This window comes from Otolemur garnettii, unplaced genomic scaffold (assembly GCF_000181295.1).
Source record: "Otolemur garnettii isolate 467f Iridium unplaced genomic scaffold, OtoGar3 scaffold00134, whole genome shotgun sequence".
NCBI classification, from domain to species: domain Eukaryota; kingdom Metazoa; phylum Chordata; class Mammalia; order Primates; family Galagidae; genus Otolemur; species Otolemur garnettii.
In genome coordinates this window covers 4390269-4416830 of record NW_003852529.1, presented here as the reverse complement: position 1 = coordinate 4416830, position 26562 = coordinate 4390269, and the positions used below count along the sequence as shown (strand labels likewise).

The window sequence follows — 26562 nt, the reverse complement described above, 5'->3', positions numbered from 1 at the left end:
GTCCCACCTCTCCCTCCCACTGCCACCCACCATTCAAACCCCTCTCACTTCTCATCTGAACCATAGCAGAAGCATCCCTGCCCTGGCTCACCCCCTCCATCCCTCATCAGTACATCAGCCAGAGGATCCTTCCAGAACCTAAAGCAAGTCAGAAACCCGCGATGGTTCCCACTGCACCCAGAGGAAGAGCCAAACTGCCCAGGAGCATCACATCATTTACTTACGCATCATAGGGGTTGCATGGCATCTGCCCCACCAAATACTCGTGCACCCTATAATAACTCAAGGAGAAGGTGCTCCATAAATGCTTGTTGTGTTGAACAAGGCTGCCTATTTCAAGGTCCACTGCCACTTCAGACATCCAGGTGGCAGTGTATGCTGGGTGGGGCCAGCTCAGGGGCTGGCCAGGAGACTCTTGGGATCCCCGCCTCCAGGGAATGGCAGTTGGAATGACCCTTCCCAGGGCATAGCTTGCTGTGTCCTGCCCTCTTCTAGCACTCCTGGGGCCTCCCCTCTCTCCAGACTCATTTTTTGCCCCCTCATTCCTCTGCCTACCCTTTGCCCAGCCTCACTCAGCCTTCTCAGCTTCCTGAACACCCCAAGTCTAGGCTCACCTCTAAGCCTTTGTCCATGCTGTTTCCTCTGCCTGGAATGCACTTCCCACACCTGGTCACAAGAATTACCCAAAGCACCACCTCCTCTGAGAAGCCCTCCCTCCAAGCCTGACCCCAGATTAGATGAAGCCCTTCTTCCAGTCAGCCAAGATTGGTCTCCTCAGGCAGAACTGCCACCAGATAGATGAAACAGTTCTGTCAAAGGCTTAGAGCTGAGCCGCTGTGCTTCTCAGAGGCACTCAGAGGCTAGAAACACTCCCAAGCTGTTTGTTGAGTGGCCAAGTGGGAGGTTGGCCTCTGGCCCACAGCCAAAGCTGCTTCCTCTGGAGAAAGGAGGTCCTTCCCTTTCCTCATCCAGCCCAAAGAGCAATTTTCTCACATTCCCTCAGAACCAGGAAGCTCCCCGCCCTTCGCCCTTCACACACACACTGACTTAATCCCAAGGGCTAGCAGAGCTAGCTCTGATCACTTCTGCCCAAACACTCCTCCTGCCACCACAGGCTCTGCAGGACACTGAGGAGGGTGGTAAGTAACCAACTCTTCTGTCCCCCACCCACCTCCGGGCAGTTTGGGAACACTCACCTCCCTTCCTGCCTTTCACCCTCCAACCCCGGCCCAGAGAACCCATGAGGAGTCAGATGATGGCCCAACCTCCTGGCCAGGTGGCTGAGAAGCAGCCCAGCAGCCTGTTGGGCCCTGGAGAGTCTGGAAATTCTAGGAAGCAGTCCCTCACCCCCCACCCATCGGCCATAGAACCACCTGGACATCAGTCCTCCCCCAGGACTCCTGAACCTGTCACTCAGTGCTGCCCTCCACCGCACCAGCAACCCTAGCTGGAGCTGCCTGGCTCTGGGCTCCTAAGTCCCCCAGGGAGGCCAGTGGTGACTATTTTTGAAATCGAGTTTGTCGGAGGACCTGAGGAACACCCACCTCAGACACAAATGCATTTTCCTCATTTGCACTGTTTAGACTGGAACCTTCATCAAACAGTGCATGCACCTGTACTATGGACTGAGGGGTGGCCTGGCTCACTCCTGTGGTGGCTTCAGGAATCCCCACCAGCAGGCCTCAGGTCCGCCTGGCTCTGCCCCTACACTGCCAGGACTTTGGCCACTCCTGCTCAGACACTCAGGAGGGGCTCTGTCATGCGTGTCCGCTCTATCTCAGGACACCCCACCACCACAGTTTTCTGCTTTGTGGAACCGCGTTCAGTACACAGCAGAGGACACACTGGTTTTGACACTGGGCTGCGGGCAGGAAGGTAGGGTAGGTCAGCTAGCTGGAGGACAGGTAAGAATAATTAGTAGCCCCGAGGGCAAGACGCTGGACCAAGCCTGCTCTGGGGAAGCCCGGTGTCCCTGCAGGCTCCAAAAGCAGGGGAAGATGGCTGGAGGCCATGTGCGCCTGCGTACTTGCACCTCTGGTGGCCCCTGCCAAGGGTGTGGGGACAGGGAGGTAGGGAGAAATGGGGCAAATACTACGCGGAGCAGCCTCCGGGTCTGAGAAGAGAGACGTTCCCCCAAATGCGCCAGTCGCCCCGCCCCCCCGTCTGGGTCTTCCCGCAGATCCTAAGCAAGGCCAGGCCGGGTGGCGCCTCCAGTGCTCTCCCCTTACTTCCCTCCACACCCCAAAACTTCAACCCGTTTGCTTTCTTCCCCCTTCCTCCCCACCTCCCCGCTTCTCCCTTCCCTCCCTTCCACCTCTCGGGCCCATCCTCCGCCCCATGCTCCCCAGAACAGGTGCCCGAGCCTGCTAGACGGCCAGAGCTCCCGCTTCCCAGGCCGGGCTCAAAGCGGGAGAAGGGGATAAGCTGCAAGAGCTGGGTCTTGGGCAAAGCTGGGGGCGGGGCTGAGGCAAAGGCGGGGTCCGCCGGGGGCTTGTCGGGCTTGGCCAATGAGAGCGCAAATGCCGCCGCGTAGGCGTTCCCGGAACGCCGGATTGCGGAAGGCAGGTGTGGAGGCCCTGCCCAGAGGAGGAATCTTTGTGCCGGTTCGCCCCAGGAGACGGGTCAGGGCCCCCCCCACCCGACCCCACCCGACCAGTGCTCAAGCTCACCCCTGCAGAGGCCCTGATCACCAAACCCCCGTACAGAGTCAAGCCTTTGCCTAAGGAGGTGCCCCTGAGGTGTCTGCTGAGGCTACCAACTCCCCTATCCTCCCCGCACCCCGACGACGAGGGCTGGGGGTGCAGCTGAATCCAGCTCCTGAGCCCTCTGCACTGCCACCTCACCCCTCTCCTGACTCTATACCTCGGGCCTCAACTGTGCTGTCAGGTGTTAATTTAGCGAAAGGTAGGGAAGGCCTCAGTACAACTGCAAAATCCAGTTTCTTCTGGTTTGTAGGGTGGGAAGGGTGGGGACAGACAGCCCTGCCCCAGGAGCTGAGGCACAGCTGCTCTGCCTGGGAACCTGGAGGGCTGAGCTGTGTATCCCTCCATCCCCAACTTCAAACCAGGAGCCCTGGAGCTCTGGCTGGGATCCTAGGGGAAGCTGGGCCTAGTTCTATCTTAAGCTGCCCTGTGTTGGGGACAGGTGTATGGCCGGCGTAAGGAGGCCCAAATCAGCCTGGTGCCCACAGAAGCCCCTGAGCTGAGCTGCAGTCAGCAGCCACTCTGAGCCTGGGTCTCCCTGTAACAATAGGGCACCATGCCTTCTTGTGTAAGGCACCTAGGGCGAAGAGCCAGCCCATACTGCAGGGGATGTCCCTGTTGCCCTCCCATGGTGGCTGTGGTGTGTCTGGAGGGAGACCAGTTGTCCAGTGTGGAGCGGGCTGGCCACCTGACTCATCCTCCAAGGTAAAGGTGTCCAGAGAGCTGGATTGGGGAATCCTAAAGTGCTGTTCTCTCCAGGCAAGGCCAGGCTGGGTGCCGCCCACCTGCGCCTGAGTGACTCAGCACCTGAGCCCAGATCAACAGGACTTTTGCCCCCTGCCCGGCCAGCCACCTGCTTGGATCTCTCCCAGGTCTCCCTGCAGTGCATGCCCAAGATGCAGGGAGCCGGGGCCTCCAGGGACCGGGGCCAGTCCCCAGGCAGCATGGGCCCTCTAAGCCAGCCCTGGCTTATCCTACTGACCTACTTGCTGACCACCCTGGAGGTTACCTGCCTCTTCATGCAGTTCTCCATCTTGCCGGTGAGTAAATCTCCTTCCCCAAACCTGTGCCAACAACTGTCCTCCCTCCTTCCTGCCTCCCATCTGGGTGGTGGCAGGGAGTAGGGGTGAGGCTGGATATTGCCAGGGCTCCTCAGAGTGGGGGCCTCAAGCTACAAGCCACATGTGCGCCAAGTAAGGTGCCCCCTGTCAGTACAGCCTGTGCTCCGGCTATGCAGCCAACCCTGTAGAGAAGCCACAGGGAACCACTCTGAGGCCCATGACCCTGCTGGTGGTAGCACCTCCACGAGCCGTTCTTACTGTTCTTCCTACCTGGGACCTTTGCACTATCAATCCCCTACCTCAACACCCAGTCCTGGCTGCCCCAGACCTCTGCAGGTCACCCACTTGGAGGGGCCTTCCTTGCACCTGCCTGGTCCCTCCATCTGCAGTGTCTTCATCCAGCTTGCCCACACCAGGCAGCATATTCCAGGTGAAATGGACAATCTCTCTGCCCCACCAGATGTGGGTGCAAGACCTGACCCCCTCATTCTCTGGAACTTGATCTCTGGAACTTGCCTGGCTCACAGCAAGTCTGTTTGGCACATGGCTGTCTGCCCCGTGCCTGCCTACCCAGTCTCCATTCATTCCCCCTTTCACTCTTGTGTATTCATCCACCAAACCTCTCTAGAGCAGGCCCCCAGAGAAGGCAACAGTACTCAGGGGAGTGAGGAAGAACCCAGAGTCCCCAGAGGTCTTTTCTATCTGATGTGGGTGAGGCAATGGCATCAGCCAATGGCCACTTTTTTTTTTTTTTTTGAGACAGTCTCACTATGTCACCCTTGGTAGAATGCCGTAGTGTCATAGCTCACAGCAACCTCAAACTCTTGGGCTTAAGTGATCCTCTTGCCTTTGCCTCCCAAGTAGCTGGGACTACAGGCGTCTGCCACAATGCCCCACTATTCTTTTGTTGTAGTTGTCATTGTTTGTCAGGCCCAGCCGGGTTTGAACCCACCAGCCCTGGTGTATGTGGCCGGTGCCCTAGCCTCTGCGCTACAGGTGCTGAGCCCCAATGGCCACTTTTAAAAGTTGGCTGGAGGCCCGCTGTGGTGGCTCACACCTATAATCCTGGCACTCTGGGAGGCCAAGGTGGGTGGATTGCTTGAGCTCAGGAGTTTGAGAAAAAAGCTGAGCAAAAAGCTGAGACCTTGTCTCTACTAAAAATAGAAAAAAAAATGGCTTGGCACCTGTGGCTCAAGTGGCTGAGGGGCTTGTAGCTTGAGGCCCCCACTCTGATGGAGAACTGCACGAAGAGGCAGGTAACCTAAGGTGGTGGGTTCGAATCCAGCCTGGGCCCGCCAAACAACAATGACGGCTGCAACCAAAAAATAGCCAGGCGTTGTGGCGGGTGCCTGTGGTCCCAGCTACTTGGGAGGCAGAGGCAAGAGACTCGCTTGAGCCCAGGAGTTGGAGGTTGCTGTGAGCTGTGATGCCACAACACTCTACCCAGGGGTATAGCTTGAGGCTCTGTCTAAAAAAAAAAATAGAAAAAAAACTGAGGAAGGGCAGTGCCTATGGCTCAGTGGGTAGGGCACTGGCCCCATATACCAAGGGTAGCAGGTTCAAACCTGGCCCCAGCCAAACTGCAACAAAAAAATAGCCAGGCGTTGTGGTGGGCACCTGTAGTCCCAGCTACTCTGGAGGCTGAGGAAAGAGAATCACCTAAGCCCAAGAGCTGGAAGTTGCTGTAAGCTGTAACGCCATGGCACTGGCATACTACTGAGGGTGACAAAGTGAGATTATGTCTCTATAAAAAAAAAAAAAAAAAAAAAGCTGAGGCAAGAGGGTCACTTGAGCCCAAAAGTTAGAGGTTGCTGTGAGCTATGATAATGCCATGGCATTCTACCCACTGAGACTGTCTCAAAAACTTGTGCTGGAGATTTTTTTTTTATTATTATTAAATCATAGCTGTGTACATTAATGCAATCATGGGGTACAATGTGCTGGTTTTATATTCAATTTAAAATATTTTCATCAAACTGGTTAACATAGCCTTCACAGCATTTTCTTAGTTATTGTGTTAAGACATTGGTAGTCTACACCTAGTAAATTTCACATGTACCCTTGTAAGATGCACTGTAGGTGTGGTCCCACCGATTACCTTCCCTCCACCCATCTTCCCCCCTCCCCTCCCTCCCCTTGAAATCTTCCTTGGCAGTGCAGTAGCCTAGGCTAGGGCCTTGGTTTCCTCATTATTGTCCCTCCCTCACAGGGTGAGTGCAGGAAGGAGTGAGTAAAAATTTAGACGAGGCAGGCGTAGAGCAGCCCCTGGCTTACCATGCCCTCAGTCCATGCCCAGCACCTATGGCTGACCCTGTCCTCTAAACTTGGAAAGTGGCAAACAGCCCCCAACCTCAGAGCTGGTGGTTACCTGTGTGCTGCTGTTGAGTAGTGATTGCCATCAACAGTATGTGTAATACCCAGGTAGACCTTGCGTCTGGAAAGGAGACTGAAGAACTGCATGCCTGGGTGCTGAGAAGGCAGGAGGGGTACCGGGGAGAATGAGTGAAGAGGCAGGGTGGGGGGGAGTGTCACACCCGCAGGTGCTGGGAGGAGTCCAGGGTAGTGGTGGTGGTGGAGGAGGAGAGTGGCAGCTGGAGTCTAGGGCTATTGCTGATGGATTGAAGGTGGCTGTAAGAGAAAGGGTATCAGGGATGACACAAGGGCTCAGGCCTGAGCTTTTGGAAGGATGGCATCAGCAATGAACAAAAGGCAATGGCAGATGGAGCCAGTCTGGGGGAAGATGGGACACAGAGTTTGAGGTGATTTTACACACTGAGTGCAGAGCATTCAGGATCAAGTTCTCAGGTCCAGGTCGCTCTGAGACTCTCCAGCACGGGGGTGGTCACAAGGTGAGCTCTCATGGGGTGAGCTCCCCCGGAGTGAAGGGCAGCTTGGAGGCTAGGTCAGCAGGAGGAATGCACAGTGGTAGCCATGAAAGGCCAGGGACCCATGGATGGGAGAGGGTGCCTCCCAGACAGGTGCTGACCTCTGGAGGTAGCAGCATGGAGGTCACTGGTAGCCCAGGGAGGGTGATGCAGGAAGCTGTAAGAGTGGGAATGAGGTTGGACCAGCTTTGGAATTGGCTGGATGGGAGGGGTCAAGAGAAGGCAGGAGAAACAGCAGGAAGAGAGCATACTCCAGGAGAACCCGGGGAAAACAAGGGGGAGAGGAGCTTTGGAGCCCTGTCCTGGGGGAGGTAATAGGCTGAGATGGGTGGGGATAGATAGGTGGGCAGGGATAGGAGGAGGCAGGGGGTTACTAAGAGAACTTGATGAGATTAATTGTCTCATCAAGTTCATAAGCAGTGGACTGGATGTGGTTAGCACATACCTATAATCCTAGCACTCTGGGAGGCCGAGGAGGGTGGATTGCTTGAGCTGAGGAGTTGGAGACCAGCCTAAACAAGAGCGAGACCCCTCTCTACTAAAAATAGAAACCTAGCCAGGTGTTGTGGTGGACACCTGTAGTCCCAACCACTCCAGAGGCTGAGGCAAGAGGATCCCTTGAACCCAGGAGTTTGAGGTTGCTGTGAGCTAGGGTAATGGCACTCTAGCCTGGGGCAACAGAGTGAGACTGTCTCAAAAAAAAAAAAAAAGAAAAGAAAAGAAAGAGTTCGCAAGCATGGGAGAGATCCAGAGGACAGCCTCTTCTCCAGCCTGAAGGAGTAGGGATGAAACTGAAGGATGAGGAGCCAGGAAGTAGGGAGGACTACTGGTTGCCCTGGGACTCAAGCCACAGAGGATGGATCAAGGAGGGATCATATATCCCAAGGTGGGGGTGCAGGAAAGAAGAGGAGTGGGGCCCCAAGTCTGCACTTCGGGAGAGGCCCAGGGTCAGAGTCAGGGCTGCCGTAATAAAGAACCAAAGACTGGGGGCTTGGAGCAGCTGAAGTTTGCCATCTCAGCACTCTGTAGGCCTGAAATCTGAGATCCAGTAGGGTCTCACAGCCCCGAAACCTGCAGGGGAGTGTCCTTCCTGCCTCCAGGTCCCAGCAGCCCAGACTGTCCTTGGCTGTGTCCATGTCAGTCCAGTGTCTGCCCCCTATCTTCACCACCATCCCTAGAGGCCACCATGGCTCCCACCTAGGAGCTCAGGTCACTCTGTGGTATCATCAGAGCCCTCTGTTCCTTCCCACCCCCTGCCCATCATGAATCTCGGATCCCAGGTCCTGGGGTCCTTTCTAGACCTTCCCCTGTGGGCTCCCACCTGTTTTGCAGTATCTGTCCCGGAGGCTGGGCCTGGATTCTGTTGGTTTTGGCTACTTGCAGACGACCTTTGGCGTGCTTCAGCTGCTTGGTGGGCCTGTGTTTGGCAGGTACTGTGGGCAGGGATATAGGGGTTCCACACCCCACAATGACCCAGGTCCACCCCTCAGAGGCAATAGAATAGGTCCTGCCAAGTTCCCTCCCCTCACACTGGCCCCCACTGGATGAGAGCTTTGGGGTCCCAGGACAGAGCAGACTGTGCCTTCTACCAAGTGGTTGTGTCAGGGGGAGGTTAATTGCTGAGCAGATTGTGGCTGTAAATGCCCAGCCCCACCAAATGGGAACCATCAACTTTTATTGAAAAGGTGATTCTGGGCTGGGCATAGTGGCTCACGGGTAATCCTAACACTCTGAGTGGATTGCCTGAGCTCACAGGTTTGAGACCAGCTGAGCAAGAGCAAGACCCCATCTCTAAAAAAAATAGCTGGGTGTTGGGCAGCGCCTGTGGCTCAAAGGAGCAGGGCACTGTCCCCATATGCCAGAGGTGGCGGATTCAAATCCAGCCCCAGCCAAAAACTGAAAAAAAAAAAAAATAGCTGGATGTTGTGGCAGGCACCTGTAGTCCCAGCTATTTGGGAGGCTGAGGTAAAAGAATTGCTTGAGCCCAAGAGTTTGAGGTTGCTTTCAACTATGACACCATGGCACTCTACCAAGGGTGACAAAGTAAGACTGTCTCAAAAAAAGGACGGAAAGAAGGGAAAGAAAAGATGATTCTGGGGCCCAGGCAGGAGCTCCAGGGACCCCTGGAGGACTGTGGACTTCCTCCCATACAGCACTGTCACAGAGCAGCAGGGCAGAAAAGAAGAGGGTCTGCAGGTAGTGAATGCTGGGCAGCAGGGACTGGGGAGGGATTCCTGTTCTAAACACTGAGGAGTCTGGAAACTGAGGAGCAGGAAGCAGGCACATCCCCTTGGTCCATTAGGATTCCATCATTTCGGCTGGTGCCTGTGGCTCAGTGAGTAGGGTGTGGGCCCCATAAACCGAGGGTGGCTGGTTCAAGCCCAGCCCCAGCCAAACTGCAACAACAACAACAACAAAAAAGACGGAGGATTCCATCATTTCTTTCCACATGGAGTTGGACTGTCCTGTGAGTCAGACTCCCTCAGCTCACTGAAGCTGTCCCTGCACAGCTACACTAGGACAATGGGGAAACCGAGGCCCTGAGAACAGAGAGGACTTGCTGGGAGGCCCAGCGCCACACAAGGGCCCACCCCCTAGCACTCTAGCCTCCTTAGTCAGTCCTGCTTGGGGGGCACCTGGCTGCCACCTGTACGGTGCTGACCCACCCGCGGCCCCCAGGTTCGCAGACCAGCGCGGCGCTCGGGCGGCATTCACGCTGTCCTTCCTGGCATCCTCAGCGTTCTACCTGCTCCTGGCGGCCTCCTGCAGCCCCGACCTGCCCGGGGTCTACCTGCTCTTCGCCTCGCGCCTGCCAGGGGTGCTCATGCATACGATGCCAGGTAGGCCCAGGGGCAATGCCAGTTGGGGCGGTGTCAGGTAGGCCGGGGAACGGGGTGGGTAGGTCAAAGGTAGAGGGGACGCTGTAGGGCGTGGCCTGGATGGGGAAGGAGTGAGGGGCAGCACCCGCTCATCGGGTCTGCCAGGGTCCCGCGCCCTCAGCCTTTTTCCACCCTCAGCTGCTCAGATGATCATCACCGACCTGTCCTCTCCTGAGGAGCGGCCGGCGGCTCTGGGCCGGTTCGGCCTCTGCTTCGGCGTGGGCATCATCTTCGGCTCCCTGCTCGGCGGGACCCTGAGCACCACGTTTGGGTAAGTGGCCTGGGAACTTTCTCCGGGGGCAGTCGGCAGGCGGCGGAAGCTACTTGGCAGATGTCCGCGGGTGGAGAATTCTGCGCCGCCGCCACCCCAGGCCTCGGTTTCCCGGTCTGCGCGCAGGGTGAGCTGGGTGAGGAGGAGCGTGGCCGGCAGGGGGCGCCGTCGTCCGTGCCGAAGCTCCGGCCGGGACCGTACACCCTGGCTGGGCAGGCTCCGGGCAGTCCGCGGAGTCCCCATCCTGAGCCTGGCTGGAGGAGCGGCCAGGCCTAAAGGAAACCAAATAGTGAGGTCCCAGGGTAGGGTCCCGGATGCCGAGAGGGACCCGCACCGGGCCAGGCACTCTGCGGTGGGAACCCGGAAGCAGCGACCTGATGACCATAAGTTCTGCCCTGCTGGCACATTCAGCCTGTTTTGGGACAGCCCCTCCATCTTGCCCTGGAGGATAGAGGGGAGCTGTGTCCATGGGAAAGGAGTATGTTGCAGAGACGGAGGAGGATGGGGAGAGGCCTCCCACCAGCCCTTTCACTCATCTGCGAGGTGCTGGGGAAGGCCCAGCGGCCAGTGGCTCTGTAACCACTAGCTAGTGGCCCCTCCTTTGCAGCCGGTGTGGGCTTCCCTGAAGCTCCATTCAGGGATAGTGCCTTCCTGGGGTCTGAACCCCACACACACTGGGGTGTCATTGTGTGTGGAGTGGGACGCCCTGCTGACACCAAGCTCTCCAATCTTGAATGAGCCAATGCCAGTCTCTGGAGCTCTGGGGGCCACCCAGGCTCCCAGGCCAGGGACTGCCCAAGGACTACAGCCTAGGCTGTCTGAGTGGCCCAGACAAACCCCAGGAGTATGTGAGGTAGCTGGGTGATGGCTGAGCCCCAGGTGCTCCAGCAACTGAGGGGACAATGGTCTTATTACAGCACCTCCCTCCTAAGGCTCCAGTGTCCTCCCAGCATTTTCTTTTTTTTTTTTTTTTTTTTTTTTGAGACGGAGCCTCAAGCTATCCCCCTGGGTAGAGTGCCATGGCATCATCCTCACAGCAACCTCCAACTCCTGGGCTCAAGCGAGTCTCCTGCCTCAGCCTCCCAAGTAGCTGGGACTACAGGCGCCCACCACGACGCCCGGCCATTTTTTTTGGTTGCAGCCATTATTGTTGTTTGGCGGGTCCGGGCTGGGGATTCGAACCCGCCACCTTAGGTGTATGTGGCTGGCGCCTTAGCCGCTTGAGCCACAGGCGCCGAGCCCCTCCCAGCATTTTCATCAGAACCTGGGTTGAGGATACCCATCCCTGCTAACCACTGTGAATGGGGGTTGTTTACTTTCCGATGTTTATTAAACATCTAGTAAGGGCCCTTGAGTATTCTTGTTCTAGGGTAGACTGTATGTGTTCCTATAGTGTCATGTTGAACTACGAAAGTTATAAGCAGGATCAGGTTGGGTGGACAGGAGTTACCAGGGGCCTCTAAGGAGATGATGTTAGAGCAGAGCCCCAAAGTAGGTGAGAAGATACTTAGAACCAGCATGTGCAAAGGCCCCAATGCAGGAAATGAGGGCCCTGCATGGCTGGAGGAATGGAGGAGGGGCAGGAGGCAAGCCAGGGAGCCCTGGGTGGGCACCAGCAGGGGTAGTGACCCAGCTGCTGTACTGATAATGTGAGAGTTAGTGCCACTGCAGGGAATCCAGTGGGATGGCCTCTCCTCTAATCTAGGTGGCAGAGGATGGCAGCCTGACCCCAGTTGACTGTACAAGAGGGAAGAGGGCAGATTCTGGCTTGGTTTTGCCAGTGGGTGGCCTCTGGGTATGAACTCAAGGCAGTGGTGTTAAGGCTGTGCCCTGACTAGGGCTCTAGGGGTGCCAAATAGCCTTGCACTGAGGCCCAAGTGGCCTGGGGTCCAGTTCAGGCCCAGTCCCAGTACTTGTTAGATGATTAGGGCACTGTGGAACAGGCAGTGGATGGGAGGTCTGCAGGTCGGAAAGTATAGGGGTGCCTGAGCCCTGCACCTGGGTGCTTCATGTTTAGGGGCTGGGGACAGGCAGTAAACAGTGGAGAGAGGAGAAGGGGCTGGGACTGGCTGCACCTTAACTGCCATGTCCCAGTAAGCCAGGGGCCCCCCATTGACCTTGTCGGTTGCAGGGAGGTCATCTCCAGCCCTGGAAGAAGCCAGATACAGTAGATGGGGTCTGGATGGGGCAGTGGAGAGAGAGGGAGCCTGAGTCCAGGGGAGGATTTTCAGGGTGGGAGGAGCCCTCAGGAAGGACAGGACAGAAGAGAAGAGGTTTCGTGGAGGGGGACTGGAGCAGCAGGGACAGCTCAGCCTGGGATGGATGGGGGTGGGAGCCAGCGGCTAGAGTGAGGGCAGTTTAGGGGGTGTTGGCACCTACAGATGGCTATGCTGATCGGACCCAACATGTGGCCCATGAACAGGAACTCTGCAGCCCAGGAAGGCAGGTTCTCCTGGTTTCCTACCTGTGAACAGGCCCTGGGGCCCTCCAACCCACAGGGATACTGCAGGGTATAGCACATGGTATGTTGAGTGGCAATCCCACCGGACAGCCACATGGCTCCTTCTATCCCCCTGTACCCTCCCCCTTTCCCAGCTGCGGGCCCTGAAGCCACCACTCACTTCCTTCTCCCAGCAGCCCTCCAGATAGCCTCCATACCTGCCCATATCTTCCAGAACATTCCATCAGCTTCTCTGTCCCCTTTCGTCCAGGTTCTGTGATGCTTTCAGCCTCCACGTTTACTTATACCAAGGCCAACCTTGCCATCCTCTTTCGTGAGTGGGGCACTATGGCCCAGGAGATGGTCAGCTCCTCCCACTGAGCTCCCAGTCCCATCTAGGGGACAGAGGAGAGCATGTGAATACTTTGTAGCTGACTCCCTGCCCTTCTCCTCCCAGATGGGGCCAGCCTGCACAGCTGAGGGCGCACCTGTGTCTCAGTGCTGGCAGGCAGTGTGCCCCGCCCCATCCTCATATGGAGGCTGGGGAAACTCTAGGACCCAGATGTCCCTTCCTCATGCACACCCATCCTTCCCCTTCCTTGATGAAAACTGAGGCATGTCAACAGGGTTGCCACCCCCCTACCCCCAGGTACCCCTGCCCCTGAAAAGCCAGTTATGTTCCACCCCCACCTGCTGGTGGGAGCAGGTGGGAGGAGGACGTGGACTTGGCTTTCAGAGGCCCTGGGCGGGTAGTGGACTAACTGGTTTGTGCCCAGCGTCTGGAGCCCAGGACTGAGGGCCTGGCTGCCTGGGGTAGGCTGGGCCCTCTGAATCATGTCCCTGAGCCCAGGACCTCACAGCCTGTGAAGGGACTGAGGAGAGACCACAGCTACTGAGCCTCCTCACCCACCCATCTCCCATCTGAGCACATTGGGCACCACAGCATGGAGCCAGCAGCTCCCTGAGAGCCACGTATGTGAGATAGGGGTGTACAGGCCCTGTAGGCAGGATGTCTTGGGTTACTGGAGAAAAAGCAAGGGCCAGGGTGGCCAGAGCCCAGTGAGGCAGGGTGGGAGGGCATCCAGGACTCAGCCTCTGCCTGAGTGTCCCAGAGCCACCACTGGGTGCTAAGAAAAGAGCTGATGGGGCCACAGGGACATTTGTGACAAGGGGCCTGTGGTGCAGAGTGGACTCTCGGAGCAGGGTAGGGGTGAGGGTAAGGGGGAAGCAGAGGCTGTGTGGATGTGGAGCTCATGCCTGGGGGGTTGGGGTTGCATCCCAAAGGTGGAGCCAACAGGACTTGCTGAAGATGGCATGAGGCGTTCAGGGCAGGAGGGAGTCAGGAGGACTCTGAGGTTTAAGCAGCCAGGGGATGGCCATGTACCTACTGAGATGGGGCCTCTGCAGGTCCAGCAGTTTGCAGGGGAGGAGGATGCCCAGGAGTCCAGTGCTGGACTTGTGGAGTATGAGGTACCATCAGACATCCAAGGTCAGTGACAAGGGCTCTGAGATCAGGGAGGGCTCACGCTGTGTGTAAATATGTCCAGTTGTCAGTCTGTGAGGTGACCTCATGAATAGAATGGCAGACTGTGGCTCACAGGCCATCCAGCATGTCGCCTGTGTTTGGCAATAAAGTTTTTATGAACAGGACCATACCTGTTCATTGGTAGATGATCCATGATGCCTCCATGTTGTGGCAACAGATGGAACAGGATGAGGACCACTTGGACCCAGAAATGACCTTGCTAACGAGAGGCAATTATGCCTCTAAGCAGGCAACTCAAGCTGTGTGAGTTCCTCAGGTCTTCACATTCAGCACTGAAGGAAACCCACCCTCACCTCCAGGGTGGATGTTCAAGGCCAGTGAGGGCTGAGTCAGCCCAGCTGCAGCCACACAGTAAGTCACAGGCACAGCTGGGCCTCCAGCCAGACTCCTGGCTCTTGGCACCCTGGAGACCCTCCCCCACACCAAAGTAGCCTAGATTTGAACAGACGCTCACCAGGACTGGTGAGAGTTTGATGCTGGGCTTGCGGGGATGTGTCATCACGCCACAGATGCTGGAGCCCAGGGCACCTCCTGAGACACAAGTGTCCCCTGCTGGCCCTCCTAGGCACTGGCTGGCCTGTGAGTGGCCCAGATGTGGCTCTCACACCATGTTGCCCGCATCAAGTCCTCAGTGAGTCAGTATATACATCTGGGAACCTGACCTGGCCGCTGCAGCCTGGGAACATGGGCCCCCAGGACCCTGAGATACTCTCTGGACCCTCAGCTTGGGGGGCCAAGAAGAGCTATAGTAGATTCCCACCCCAGTGATGGTAGCTTCCTCTGAAGTTACTGAGTAAACATTCAAGGCTTCCCTGGACAGCCTTGGGAACAGGGGTGACTCAGCTCACGGAGGCTGTGACGCAGGACATCTGGGTGGAACCACCACAGTAGCCTGCTGCCTCTCAGAGAGAACCTGGGTGTGTGGGTGCCAGGACACTTGCCGACAGGGCACAGGGACTGAGAGCAATTTGGCCAGGGTGGGGGACGGGCCTGGGAGATGAGGAGACATCACTGTTGGAGGAACAGCTGGGCCAGAAAGTGTCAGGCCAAGAGATAAGCCCAGGCAAAGGCCAGGGGCAGGAAGGGAAGCTTGGGGTCTGCTTGGAGGCCCATGTGGGTGGTCCAAGTGCTAGGGGACACAGAGAACTTGGAATGTTGGGCCAAGAGGTTTTAGGACCTTCTTGGGGGGCCCTTGAAGCCAGAGGGAAGCCAAGTCAGGAGGAGGCCCCCAAGATCTTCATTTTCAGACATGGTTTGGCCACAGTCCAAAACCATGGGGCATCACGGGGCATGGATGGGGTGGGGTAAGATGGTTCTCTCCAGCCTTATACTGGACATCCAGTGACTTTCCAGGCCCCTGCCCCCACACACTTGTGAAGCAGGTGTCACATAAAGCCAGGTCATGGCTGACCCAGCCTGTCCTCTGGGGAGCACAAGAAGGGGGTACAGCCCCAAAGGCCTCACACACCATAGGTTAGGTCCCAGAAGCAAGGGACCTCTGACCCTGCCATCACCTCTAAGAGGATCAGAGCAAGGGGGGAGGGTCAGCTTGGTGGGCATTTGTCACTTTTGAGTTGGGCAGGAGCCCAATGGGGTCAGGCAGAGGGGATGACGACATGGGCACCCCAGCCTACAGACAGGGGAGCTCTACAGGTACTGCTGTTCCACCAGCCTGGGGTGTGGGCTGCTGGGTCCCAAAGGTCCCCCAAAGGGCCAGGTGCAGCGGCTCACACCTGTAATCCTAGCATTCTAGGAAGCCGAGGCAGGTGAACTGATTGAGCTCACAGATTCAAGACCAGCCTGAGCAACAGCAAGACCCCGCCTCTAAAAATATCCAGGCACTGGGGCAGGTGCCTGTAGTCCCAGCTACTCTGGAGGCTGAGGCAAGAGAATCACTTGAGATGGAGACTTTGAGGTTGCTGTGAACTATGACACCACGGCAATCTACGGAGCGTGACAAAGTAAGACTCTGTCTTTGAAAAAAAAAGGTCCTCAAAGGTGGGGCAGGATTCAGGATAGGATGAGCTCCTGGATCAGAGGACAGCTGTGAGGGGACAGCCCAGCCCTCATTTGCTGGGAATGAGGTCACAGGCAAAGTGGCCACAGAGATGTACTTTGAGTCCTGCCCAGTGTCCTTTCAGAAGACTCAGTGCATCCATCTGTCCAGCCTCCTGTCTGTCCATCCAACCAAAAGAAGGGAAGGTGGACAGAGACAAACTGAACTGTCTGTGCCTTCCTGGCTGAGGCTCCATAGATAAAAAGTGTTGATAGAGCCTCAGGAGCCATGTCCAGTGTGACCTTGCTGTCTGGGCAGGTCCGAGGAGGAGACACCAAGGTGGGGGAGGCTCACTGTACAGCAGGTGGGGTACAGAGCCTCACTGTGGGATCCACTGCCCTCTGACTCTCCCTGCCTGCTGGCCCTAGGGCCTATTCATGTGGAACACCAGGAGCCAGAGAGCCCAATAGCCAACATTCAGGCAGTAGGTACTTCTGGGGACAGAGTTGCCAGGGCAATGGGTGGGGGTGTGTGGCCAGCAGCACGGGCAGGATTGCCACATGTCAGCCCCATCACTACCTGGGAAGACAAGGAGAGACAAAGAGTGGCCCCAGCTTGGCCTCTGTAGCCCAGCCAGCCTCCCTGGGTCAGCAGGGAACCAGAGCTCTGGCAGGGTGTGTGCACACATATGTGGCTGTGGCCAGGAGGGGTCAAGGAAGTCCTGTCTTTGAACTCTTTGGAGGGAGAACACACAGCTTGGCTGGCCAGGACTCTGACATGCACTTGTGTCTGTGCCCTGAAGTTTTTTTTTTTTTTTGAGACAGAGCCTCAAGCTATTCCCCTGGGTAGAGTACTGTGACATCACAGCTCACAGCAACCTCCAACTCCTGGGCTCAAGCAAGTCTCCTGCCTCAGCCTCTCGAGTAGCTGGGACCACAGGCGCCTGCCACAATACCCGGCTATTTTTTGGTTGCAGCCACCATTGTTGTTTGGCGGGCCTGGGCTGGATTCGAACCCACCACCTTAGGTGTATGTGGCTGGCACCTTAGCCACTTGAGCCACAGGCACTGAGCCTGTGCCCTGAAGTTCTGACCAGGGCAGACCTGGGGACTCTGATGAGGTCTGGGGCAGGATATGGTCCATCCATGTAAACGGTTCACACGCTGCCATCTGATGCACACTGGAGTTTCACTGCAGGGCCCCACCCTAGGCCCCCTGCCCTCAGGGGCCAGATTCTGGCCATCTGGTAAAGCGCGTCCTTCTCAGAGATGGTGTCCCACCTGGGAAGGAGGACTGGGGCCTCACCAAGAAGGGCCATTGCAGGATGTATAGGATTTTGCTCAGCTGCTGAGAGGAAGGGTGTTCTGGCCATGTATAGGCCCAGAGGCCTTACGGCTTAGCTTGGTAAGGAGTTCCCCCATCTCCTCCTGTGTCCCTCATCATGAAAGAGGGCAGGCCAGCCCTCAGGAGGGAAAGGTGACAGTCAGAAAAGCCTGTCCCAGGTGACAGGGCCGGCCTGCTCCTTCTGGGGTAGGGGTACGGGTCACAGCCCAAGGTAGCATGTGTTAACTCATGGTGAGAAACACTTCCTCAGAAGGGAAAGCTAAGGGGAGAGCCAGGGTCAGGCCTTATTGGTGGTCTGCGCAGGCCAAAAGGCAGCCTGATGGACATATCTGGGGGCTTTGCTTTCAAGGCCCAGCAATGGGGAAGGGCTCTTCATGGGATGGGAGGCAGTTTCTGAGGGCCCCTGGGGCAAGTGTCCCCATGACATAGTACAAGTACCCCGGCCTTGACACCCCTCCCCAGGGACACACACATCAGGCCTGCCTTTTGGGGTCTCTCCTGAGGCCTAGGAGCTGGCCATACCCTGGGAGGATCCACTGCCTCCAGGCTCTGCCTCAGCCCCCCCCCCCCCAGGATTCCCCTTCCTGGCTCCTCCTGACTGCCAAGGCAGCGAGGGCCCACAGGCTGGCAAGAGTCAGGGATGGGGGGTCACAGGCTTTGGGTACCTGGGTGGTCAGGTTGGAGCTGTTTTCAGCCCTTGAGGCTTTAGTGTGACTGCAGAGCAGGTGGGGGGTGCTGCTGGGGGTGCCTATGCCCTAGACCTGGTACCCTGAGCAGCCAAGGCTGTTGTCCCCAGGATTCAGTGCCCAGCTGTTGTTGCTTTTGTGGCCAACCTCCTGGGAATTGGCCTCAGTGTCACCTGCATCCCCTCAAGCACCAAGTGTGCCAGCACCAACACCCCGGCTATGCCAGGTAAGCCCCATGTGCCCTTGGCCAGCAAGAGGCTCATGATTGTCACTGCCCAACCCCCACCCCCTGAAGCCTTGGGAAGCAGGTCACGTCCCAGCCTGGGGCCACAGAGAGCTCATACCCTTCTGCCTTCCATGAGCCCCTGGCACTGCTGACACAGTAGCAGCCTAGCTGATAGGGAGGAGATGGGTGTCAGATAGCTTGAGACCTGCGACTGCTGAGGCCTGGAGGGGACCAGGAGGGACCTCAGTGTGGGTGGCCCCAGAGACTTGGCGTGTCCAAGATGAAGTACGGATGCACAGCCCTACTTTGCGGGAGCTCTGGGAGTGGAGCCAGAGGGTAGGCCTGGAGGTCTCCAGCCTCACCAGGAGAGGTCAGGGGTCCCTCAGAGAGGTCCCCTCTGGGGTGGCCTTGGCTGAGCCTCAGCCCCATGGGCCTGGCACATGGCTGGACTGCCTTGCCTCTTTGCCCAGGAATTGAGAGGCCAGTCTGAGATGGACAGACCCACCCTGGGATGGGTGGGTGATGTGGTAACCCAGAGAGAGGGTCCAGAGGCAGGTCTGGGGTGCAGGTCAGGCCTGCCCAGGGACAATGGGGAAGCCAGAGAGGCAGGAGGTGGGAAGGGCAGAAGGACCCAGGAAGCCCCTGGGAGGGGGCACAGCACTTGAGAATGTCTAGTGGTGCAAGACACATGACAGTGACTTGAAACCACCTGGGGTGGCACCTCTCTAGCCATTGTCTTCTGCTGGCCTTGTCGTACTCTGCCTGGGAGCAAATGCCAGGTTCTATGAGTTGGGGAATCAGGGGCCTCCACTGCTCAACACCCAGGTTCTCCTGAGCACCTCCAAATTTAGGAGGCCCTGGGGCCCCTGAGGGGAGTGTGATGAGCCCACCCAAGGTGCAGGGAAGGGGGAGCTAGGAGTGTTGGCAGCTGTCATCCCACCAAAGCCAGAGGCAAAAGGACCTACAGTGCCAGGCGAGGCAAGTGCACAGGGGCCTCTGCCTCAGCCACGGACCTGGGGATGGGGCCTGCAGCCTCCAAGGGGTCTGACTGCCTTTCTGGAGTCCAGGCGGCCCCCAGGCTGGCGTGTTGGACCTGAAGGCCATCTCCCGGCTACTGCTGCTGCCAGGCGTCCTGCGGGTGTTCTTCATCAAGGTGGTCTCTGGCTTCCCTTCAGGTGAGTCCCAGCTGAATGGCCACACAGCAGAGCAGGGAGTCCCTGCTGCAGGGACAAAGCTGCAGTCAGGGCAGGGCCCCACCCTGTGTCCCCCGCTCCACACCTTCCCTCTCTTCAGGTCTGACCCACACCATGTCCCAGCAAGGGGGTTGGCTGAGGTTCAGCCAGATGTGCGGGCAAGGAGGAAGCCAAAGAAATGTCTTCACCTTCCCTCCAGCCTCAAGTCATGGGTCTTGTGGAGCCGAGCAAGAAGTCACTGTCTGCAGAGAGCCAGTCTCCCTAAGGCCATACCCTCTGTTTTACTTTTGGTTCTAACCATCCTGTTCTGTGGCTTCCAAGTCCTCTCAGGACAGCCTGAGAGGCAGAGACCACAGCCTGAAAGTGAATACAAGCCTCTGACTACTTGCTTATCCCAGCCACCTGGCCAAGGGACAGACAGTCCAGGCTGTCTGTGTACCCCAGGGCATCACTCATCAGGGATTCACCTGGCAGTGACTCCTGGCCACCAGAGGCCCTGTCTAGATCCTCTAACTGGGATGCCAGGAATCAGGACAGAGACAAACTAGTGAAACCACTTGCAAAGGTCCTCAGATGTCAAGGAGTTAAACCCTCATCTGCCTCATGTAGCCCTCAGTTGAGGCTGGGCTAGGGGTGCTGCCCTCCCAGGACTGGCCAGTGGGGCCCTACCCTCTGTCCCACCCAGTCCACCCATGTCACCAGCTTCAGAAACCAGGGCTTTGGGGGTTCATAGCAGAGGACCATGTGTAGGCCTTGGGGCCAAACCCTCCCCTATGGTCGGCCTTGGATCCCTCCTTCCAGCACCTTCCTGCTCATAGAACCTAACTAATCCCCAAGGAAGGTGCCTTCTGCACCAGGGGTCCAACAGAATCCCAGGGAAAGGTCTCCTTGGCCACATGTCCCCCCAGACCAGCACCGACTGGGCCCAGAGAACCTGATAGCCCAGGCCAGAGGTGACTTGCCCCTTGAGAAGGAAGGGAGGGAAGTGGGCACTGCAGCCCAGTGGGGTGGGGGGTGCCCATGACCACCTGTCTCTGCCCAGGGCTCTTCATGGTCATGTTCTCCATCATCTCCATGGACTTCTTCCAGCTGGAGGCTGCCCAGGCCAGCTACCTCATGTCCTTCTTTGGGGTCCTCCAGATGGTAAGTGGGTGCACAGGGCTTGGCTGACTCAGTTTCCTGATAGTATGCATGCTGCCACCTGACCTCCCTGGGTCACTCACATGCCTGGCTTCCAGGGCCTTTCTGCCCCTCTTCTGCCTCTTTCTAAGCCTTAACCCCCTCCTTCCTTAAAGCTGGAAGCTCTGCTGTCTCTTGCTCCAGCTCACCCCTGCCCATGGTCTCGGCTCCCACACCCGGGGCTACACTCAAGCCCCCTCCCAGCCCCAAGCCTTTGCACCTAGGGCCCACCTATCACCTGAATGTCCTGTCTCAAAGGGTAGGTGAGTCCCCAATGGAGGCTGGTGATCCCTCAGTCTCCTGTTAGGCAGCAGGTCAGGGGGGCCCACAGGTAACCATGTGCACATTTGCGTGTCAGGCAGGGATGGGACAGGGAATGAGGGCAGTCCCCCGTAGTAGGCATGTTGTGAGGATGGTGGCCTCTGAACTCCAGCAGGCAGCTGGCTGGGGTCTGCATACGCCCCCTGCCCATCAGCCATGTGACCAGAGCAAGTTTCCCAAACCCTCCATTTCTCACCTGTCTGGTGAGGCTGACTGTCCTGCCCACCTCATGGGGCCATTGAGCGGATCACACAAGCTAAGGTGGCCATATGCAGAACTACAGCAGTGAGATCAGCCGTCTGATGTCACGCTGTGGCTGTAGGATGCCTCTGACAGCTCGCATGGGCAGGTGTCCCATCTGACAGCACCCCAGGCCCCTGGCTCCCAGCCCAGGTTGAGCCCTGCCCAAGCCCAGCTGCCCCCACCCCCAGCTCCTCCTGGGCAGCTAGACCAGACCCTGGGATGGTGGGAACAGGTGACAATGTTCTGCCAACTGGGACAGCTGCCTGACAGCTGGAGTGCAGGAGGGGCTATTTGGGGACAGGGTGATGGGTAGGTGGGTGTTCTCTCAACCTCTCCGGAAGTCTGTGGCATTCCTGGTTCCTGCAAGCCATCTGTTTCCCCAGCCTCAGGCCCAGAATGAAACCCTAGTGCTAAAATAGCCACTCCTGAGAGGAGTACCCCCTCACCCCATGGGCAGAGAGGGCCCAGGCTCCATGGGCCAGAAGGGGACACCCTGGTGGGGAAAAAGAGATAAATAGAAAAACAACAACAATAATATCCACAATCGTCAGACACTGGGTCCTGACTCTGAACCTGTTATTCCCAGGCCACTGACCCCAGCTGAAGTCTGCAGATCCTTGAGACCCCTGGGACAGATGCTGACAGCCTCTGGCCTGCATTGGGGAAGGGGGTCAGGTCTGCCATGGTTACAATGGTGACCCTACCTGAGATGGGCCTGGGATGGCGACTAACACCTTGGGGGATACTTTGTAGGAGATGGGCTTGGGGTCCCCCACGCAGGCTGTATAACAGAGGAGGAGCCTGGGGAGGGGAGGGGTCCACAGAGAGGCAGGGTGTGTCAGAGGCCTCCCCCTATGTCATCCCCCTATCCCCACACCACACCACAGGGTCCCAAGTCCAGCTAGGATGGAGCCACGAGCTTTGTCTGGGGCAGGGGTTGAGGGCTGGATTTTATGTTTGCATGAAGAGGTCTGAGCTAGGTGCAGTGACACCTGTAGTCCCAGCTACTTGGGAGGCTGAGGCAGGAGGATCACCTGAGCCCAGGAGTTAGAGGCTATACAGTAAGCCATGATCATGCCATTACACTCCAGCCTGGGTGACAGAGCAAGACCCTGTCTCAAAAAAGAAAAAGGCTCGGTGCCTGTACCTCAAGCAGCTAGGGCACCAGTCACATACACCAGAGTTGGCAGGTTCAAATCCAACCCAGGCCTGCCAAACAACAGTGACAACTACAACCAAAAAATAGCCTGGTGTTTTGGAGGGCTCTTGGAGTCCCAGTTACTTGAGAGGTGAGGCAAGAGAATCACTTAAGTCCAAGAGTTTAAGGTTGCTGTGAGCTATGACGCTACGGCACTCTACTCAAGGTGATAGCTTGAGGATCTGTCTCAAAAAAAAAAAAGAAAAGAAAAAGAAAGAGGGTGGGTATGGTCCTGGAAGGTCCTGGAGGCAGCCCCCAACCTGGTGCCTATACCCATCTCCCACTCACTGTCTCCCCTGAAAGCCATTCCCTGCCCCACCCTGGGTGCATCCCTGAAGCCTGCTTCTCCGTGGGACCACATAATCCACTCACTCGCAGCAGGTGAGGGAAGCTGAGTGGGATGCTGAAGGATGGGTCCTGATGGGTTTGCAGACCCTGTCCCCTGCAGGCCCTCCTGTGAGAGTGTGAGAGCCCCCAGGATGCTGAGGTGCTGAGTGCCCAGCCTTAGCCCTGCGGTGATGAGCTTCTCATCCCACTGAGAGGCAGATTCACAGGTGTGTGAGCTCAGACATCCCAAGTCAGGGGAGAAGAAGGAAAGGATTTTAGAGCAGGAAGATACTGCTTTAGGTGGGGCGGCTGTGGGAGAGGCGCCTCTGCTGGACGGAGATTCCGAAGGGAGAAAGGGAGCCCTGAGACCTGGGGCTGCAGGGTGGGAAAGCTTGTGAGGGGACAGGACTAGATAGAGAGGGAAAGTGGCCTGCTGGGGCCCTGCAAAGGCCAAGGGTGCTGTAGGTGGTCCAGGGATCCTTTGGGGGTGATTGGGCAGTGGGGATCAGGCTGGTGACAGTAGAGACGTGGGCAACCTGGCCTGCCTATTTGCTCCGCTCCTGGAGGTCCCCTATAAGGCAGGAGGGAGAGGCAGGTTTAAGTTAATGGGGACATGTAGACACTAGGTGATTTGGGCCTAGGGGATGCTGGATTGAAGTCTGTCCAAGCATGTGATCCCCCTCAGACGGGTTGCTCAGAGAGAGACTTGTCACACAGGTCTTCCTTTAAAATTTCAGAGAAGCGGCTTGGCACCTGTGGGTCAAGCGACTAAGGCCCCAGACACATACACCTGAGCTGGCAGGTTCGAATCCAGCCCAGCCCCAGCAAACAACAATGATGGCTGCAACCAAAAAAAAATAGCCAGGCATTGTGGCAGGCACCTGTAGTCCCAGCTGCTTGGGAGGCAGAGGCAGGAAAATCGCTTGAGCCCAGAAGTTGGAGATTGCTGTGAGCTGTGATGTTACAGCACTCTACCCAGGGTGACAGCTTAAGGCTCTGTCTCAAAAAAATAAAATAAAATAAATAAAACAAAATTTTAGAGAAGCCTACAATGGAGCAAGTGAGAAAGTAGGGCTTTCATAAGGATGTTCCTTCCAGGTTGGAGACAGTTTCATTATGCCTGGCAGGAAGTAGGAGAGTGACCGGTTCTGCAGGGCTGGGCTTACCCCCGGGACATGGCAGGCCTCCTCCAGCCACCCAGCATTGTGGCCTCAGGCACTTCCTGCTTGATGGAGGAGGTGAGGTGACCAGCCTGGGAGCCTCACCTGGCCTGGGAGCAGCCCTGAGTCCCTGGCACAGGCCTCTCCATCCACCTTTCTGTCTCTGGAGAGGAGCTCCCTCTCCCCACCTCCCCCACCCACACCTTCACCATACCCACCTCCCTACTCTCTCCCTGGTCTAGGTGACCCAAGGCCTGGTCATTGGGCGGCTGAGCAGCCACTTCTCGGAGGAGGCACTGCTCCGGGCCAGTGTGCTGGTCTTTGTCATGGTGGGGCTGGCCATGGTAAGTGTTCCCCCACCCCTACAGGTTGCCCCATGCATAAGCGGTCCCAGGCCCACTCCCCTTCTCTGCCTTCTGCCAATGGCATGGCACGTCATCCAGAGACAGCCTTGGAGGAGGGGGGTGGTAGTCAGGGCTCCAGAGAGGAGCCTACTGGTCCTGTGCAGTGGCCCCTCAGCTCAGGCTCCCACCCCTGCCTGCTCCATGCTAGGCTATGATGTCCAACGTCTTCCACTTCTGCCTCCTGGTGCCTGGCCTGATCTTTAGCCTCTGCGCCCTCAACGTGGTCACCGACAGCATGCTGACCAAGGCTGTCTCAGCCTCAGACACAGGTGAGTGCCTCCTGCGGGGAAGCTTGCCCAGCTGCCCAGTGGATGTGGGTTGACAGGATAGCTTTGGGTCTGAGTAGGTGGGCTGGGTGGTAGACCAGGGCTTCCAGGGTGGGGCCAACAGATGGCAGGATGGAGGTGTAGATTTGAATGGCTTCTGCAGAGGCCCTTAGGAAGAGGGCCATGCCTAGGCTCTGAGGCCCAGGGGCTCCTGTCCCCTCCCCCAGCACAGGTGCACACAAAAATGCCAGGTGCTGCCCATATGAGTGAGTAGACAATAGGAGTCCCCTAGGGCCCCTGGAAGAGGGGGCAGATGACCCCTGATAGAACTGCTCAGCCCCCACTCTGGACTCAACTTTATTTCTATTTTTTTTTTTTTTTTTTTGAGACAGTCTCACTATGTCTCCCTCAGCAGAGTGCTGTGGCGTCACAACTCACATAAATCACAAACTCCTGGGCTTAAGTGATTCTCTTGCCTCAGCCTCCCAAGTAGCTGGGACTACAGGCTCCTGCCGTAACACCCGGCCTTTTTTTGGTTGTAGTTGTCATTATTGTTTAGCAGGCCAGGGCTGGGCTTGAACCTGCTAGCGCCGGTGTATGGCTAGCACCCTAGCTGCTGAGCTACAGGTGCTGAGCCCCAACTTTATTTCTTGAGGCGTAGGAGAGTCTCCACTTCCGCACTGCTGGGTCCAGGGGACCTGCCCGGCCCCAGGCATAGTGCAGTGCACACCTCTCCGTGGGGGTACTCAGGAGACTGGCTGGGGGAACAGTGGGAAGGCAAGAAGCCCAGGAAAGAACAGTCCTCTTAGGACCCCAGGGCTTCCCAAGACCTTCCAGGACTGAGACTCCCTGTGCTAAGACCTTGGGTCTCAAAATATCCTGGGCCAGGAGGGCTTCCTGGCAGAGGCAGGACAACTCTCTGGAGCTGGAAGGAGGAGGAGCAGGGAAAGGCCTGGAGAGGTGCAGGAGCCTGGAATGGAATAGGCCAGTTGTGCCTAGGGTACCACCCTCAGCTTGGGAGGAGCAACAAGCTGGGCTTCCAGCCTGGGAACCTAGCAGCAGAGGGGCGGTAGTTCTTCCCACATCTTCAGGGGTGTGGGCAGGAGGCAAGGCTACTCTTAAAATTTCTCCTGGGCTGGGCCCTAAGACAGCTAGGGCCTCACCAAGCCCTCCTCCCATGATCTGGTGGGGGATCCCCAACTCTGAGAGTCCTGGGGATCCCCTCTGGGCATGGGGCCACAGCTCCTTGGTGCTCTGGGGGTTAGGAATCAGCAGAAGGCATCCTCCCACCTGGAGTACTGGGGATAGTCCCCTCCTCATGTACTTTCCACATACATGTCCACCCTGGGGACAGCTCCAGAGAGTCACAGAGAGCCCCCATGCTCAGGTGGGACAGCCAGGTGAGCCTGGGGAGTGGGCTAGCTTTGCAGGGGCCAAAGAAGAGGCAAGTGGGGCCACCATCTTGTGTGGGGAGGCATCCTGAGAGTGGCAGGGCCGGTCGCTGGTGGCCAGGAGGCTATGGAGATGGAATTGGGAAGTTGTGCCAACCCTGCACCCTGGCTCCACAGCCAAACTCTCAGCAGACCTCACCCCACTCACCAGCCCTCAGCTGCTGGTGTGGGCCCTGGGAAAGCACCTAAGAGCCAGCACTCAGCTGCCCCAGGCAAGATGCCACTCCCTTGGCAGAACCTGGAGGGTGGAGCCTGCTGCCCACGACCTGTGGCCCCATTCCCAGGCTCCTCCTGGGCTTGGGAACTTTCTAAAGCAGGGAGGAGGCTTAGCCCCCCCATCAGGGAATTGCCCTGTATAGCCCCCTCTGTGGCTGGGTGGCCCATGGGAGCATGGGGCCCAATGGAGACACCCAGGGGCATTTAGGGAAATATTTCACCAGACCACACCATGTGGACACCGGATGTGAGGTGGGGGTGAGTCAGGAGAGATGGGCATCTTGCCAGGAACCTGCCCAGGGCCTGACTCCTATCCCCACCCCTATCACACAGGGACCATGCTGGGCCTCTGTGCCTCTGTGCAGCCGCTGACCCGCACCCTAGGACCCACCCTGGGTGGCTTCCTGTACCGCAGCTTTGGGGTATCCATCTTTGGCCACGTGCAGGCTGCTGTCAATTTTCTCATCCTCTTGGCCCTCTGGAGGGAGCCAAAAATTCCCCCGAAGAGGGACAAAGTCCGCTGACCTCTGCACCCAGGACAGACTGGCAATAAACTCCCTTAAAAGCT

The 26562-nt window shown here is 57.5% G+C and overlaps 1 protein-coding gene across 1 annotated transcript; it reads left to right on the top strand.

Moving 5' to 3' along the window:
• Positions 1–2887: 2887 nt before the first annotated feature.
• On the top strand, positions 2888–26562 carry SLC22A18 (solute carrier family 22 member 18). The gene is made up of 11 exons (XM_003798366.3): positions 2888–2904; positions 3462–3742; positions 7981–8078; positions 9328–9488; positions 9666–9798; positions 17921–18036; positions 19104–19211; positions 20272–20372; positions 23900–24001; positions 24210–24330; positions 26328–26562. Exons 2-11 carry the CDS (start codon positions 3590–3592, stop codon positions 26516–26518), a joined length of 1284 nt encoding a protein of 427 aa, XP_003798414.2. The 5' UTR covers positions 2888–2904; positions 3462–3589; the 3' UTR covers positions 26519–26562.

Excerpts from the sequence above, each read along its gene's own strand:
- SLC22A18 (XM_003798366.3), top strand. The coding sequence starts at position 3,590 with ATGCCCAAGATGCAGGGAGCCGGGGCCTCCAGGGACCGGGGCCAGTCC. Across the intron at positions 9,489-9,665 it reads GCTCATGCATACGATGCCAG|CTGCTCAGATGATCATCACC; the intron begins GTAGGCCCAGGG and ends TTCCACCCTCAG. Across the intron at positions 20,373-23,899 it reads TCTTTGGGGTCCTCCAGATG|GTGACCCAAGGCCTGGTCAT; the intron begins GTAAGTGGGTGC and ends TCCCTGGTCTAG.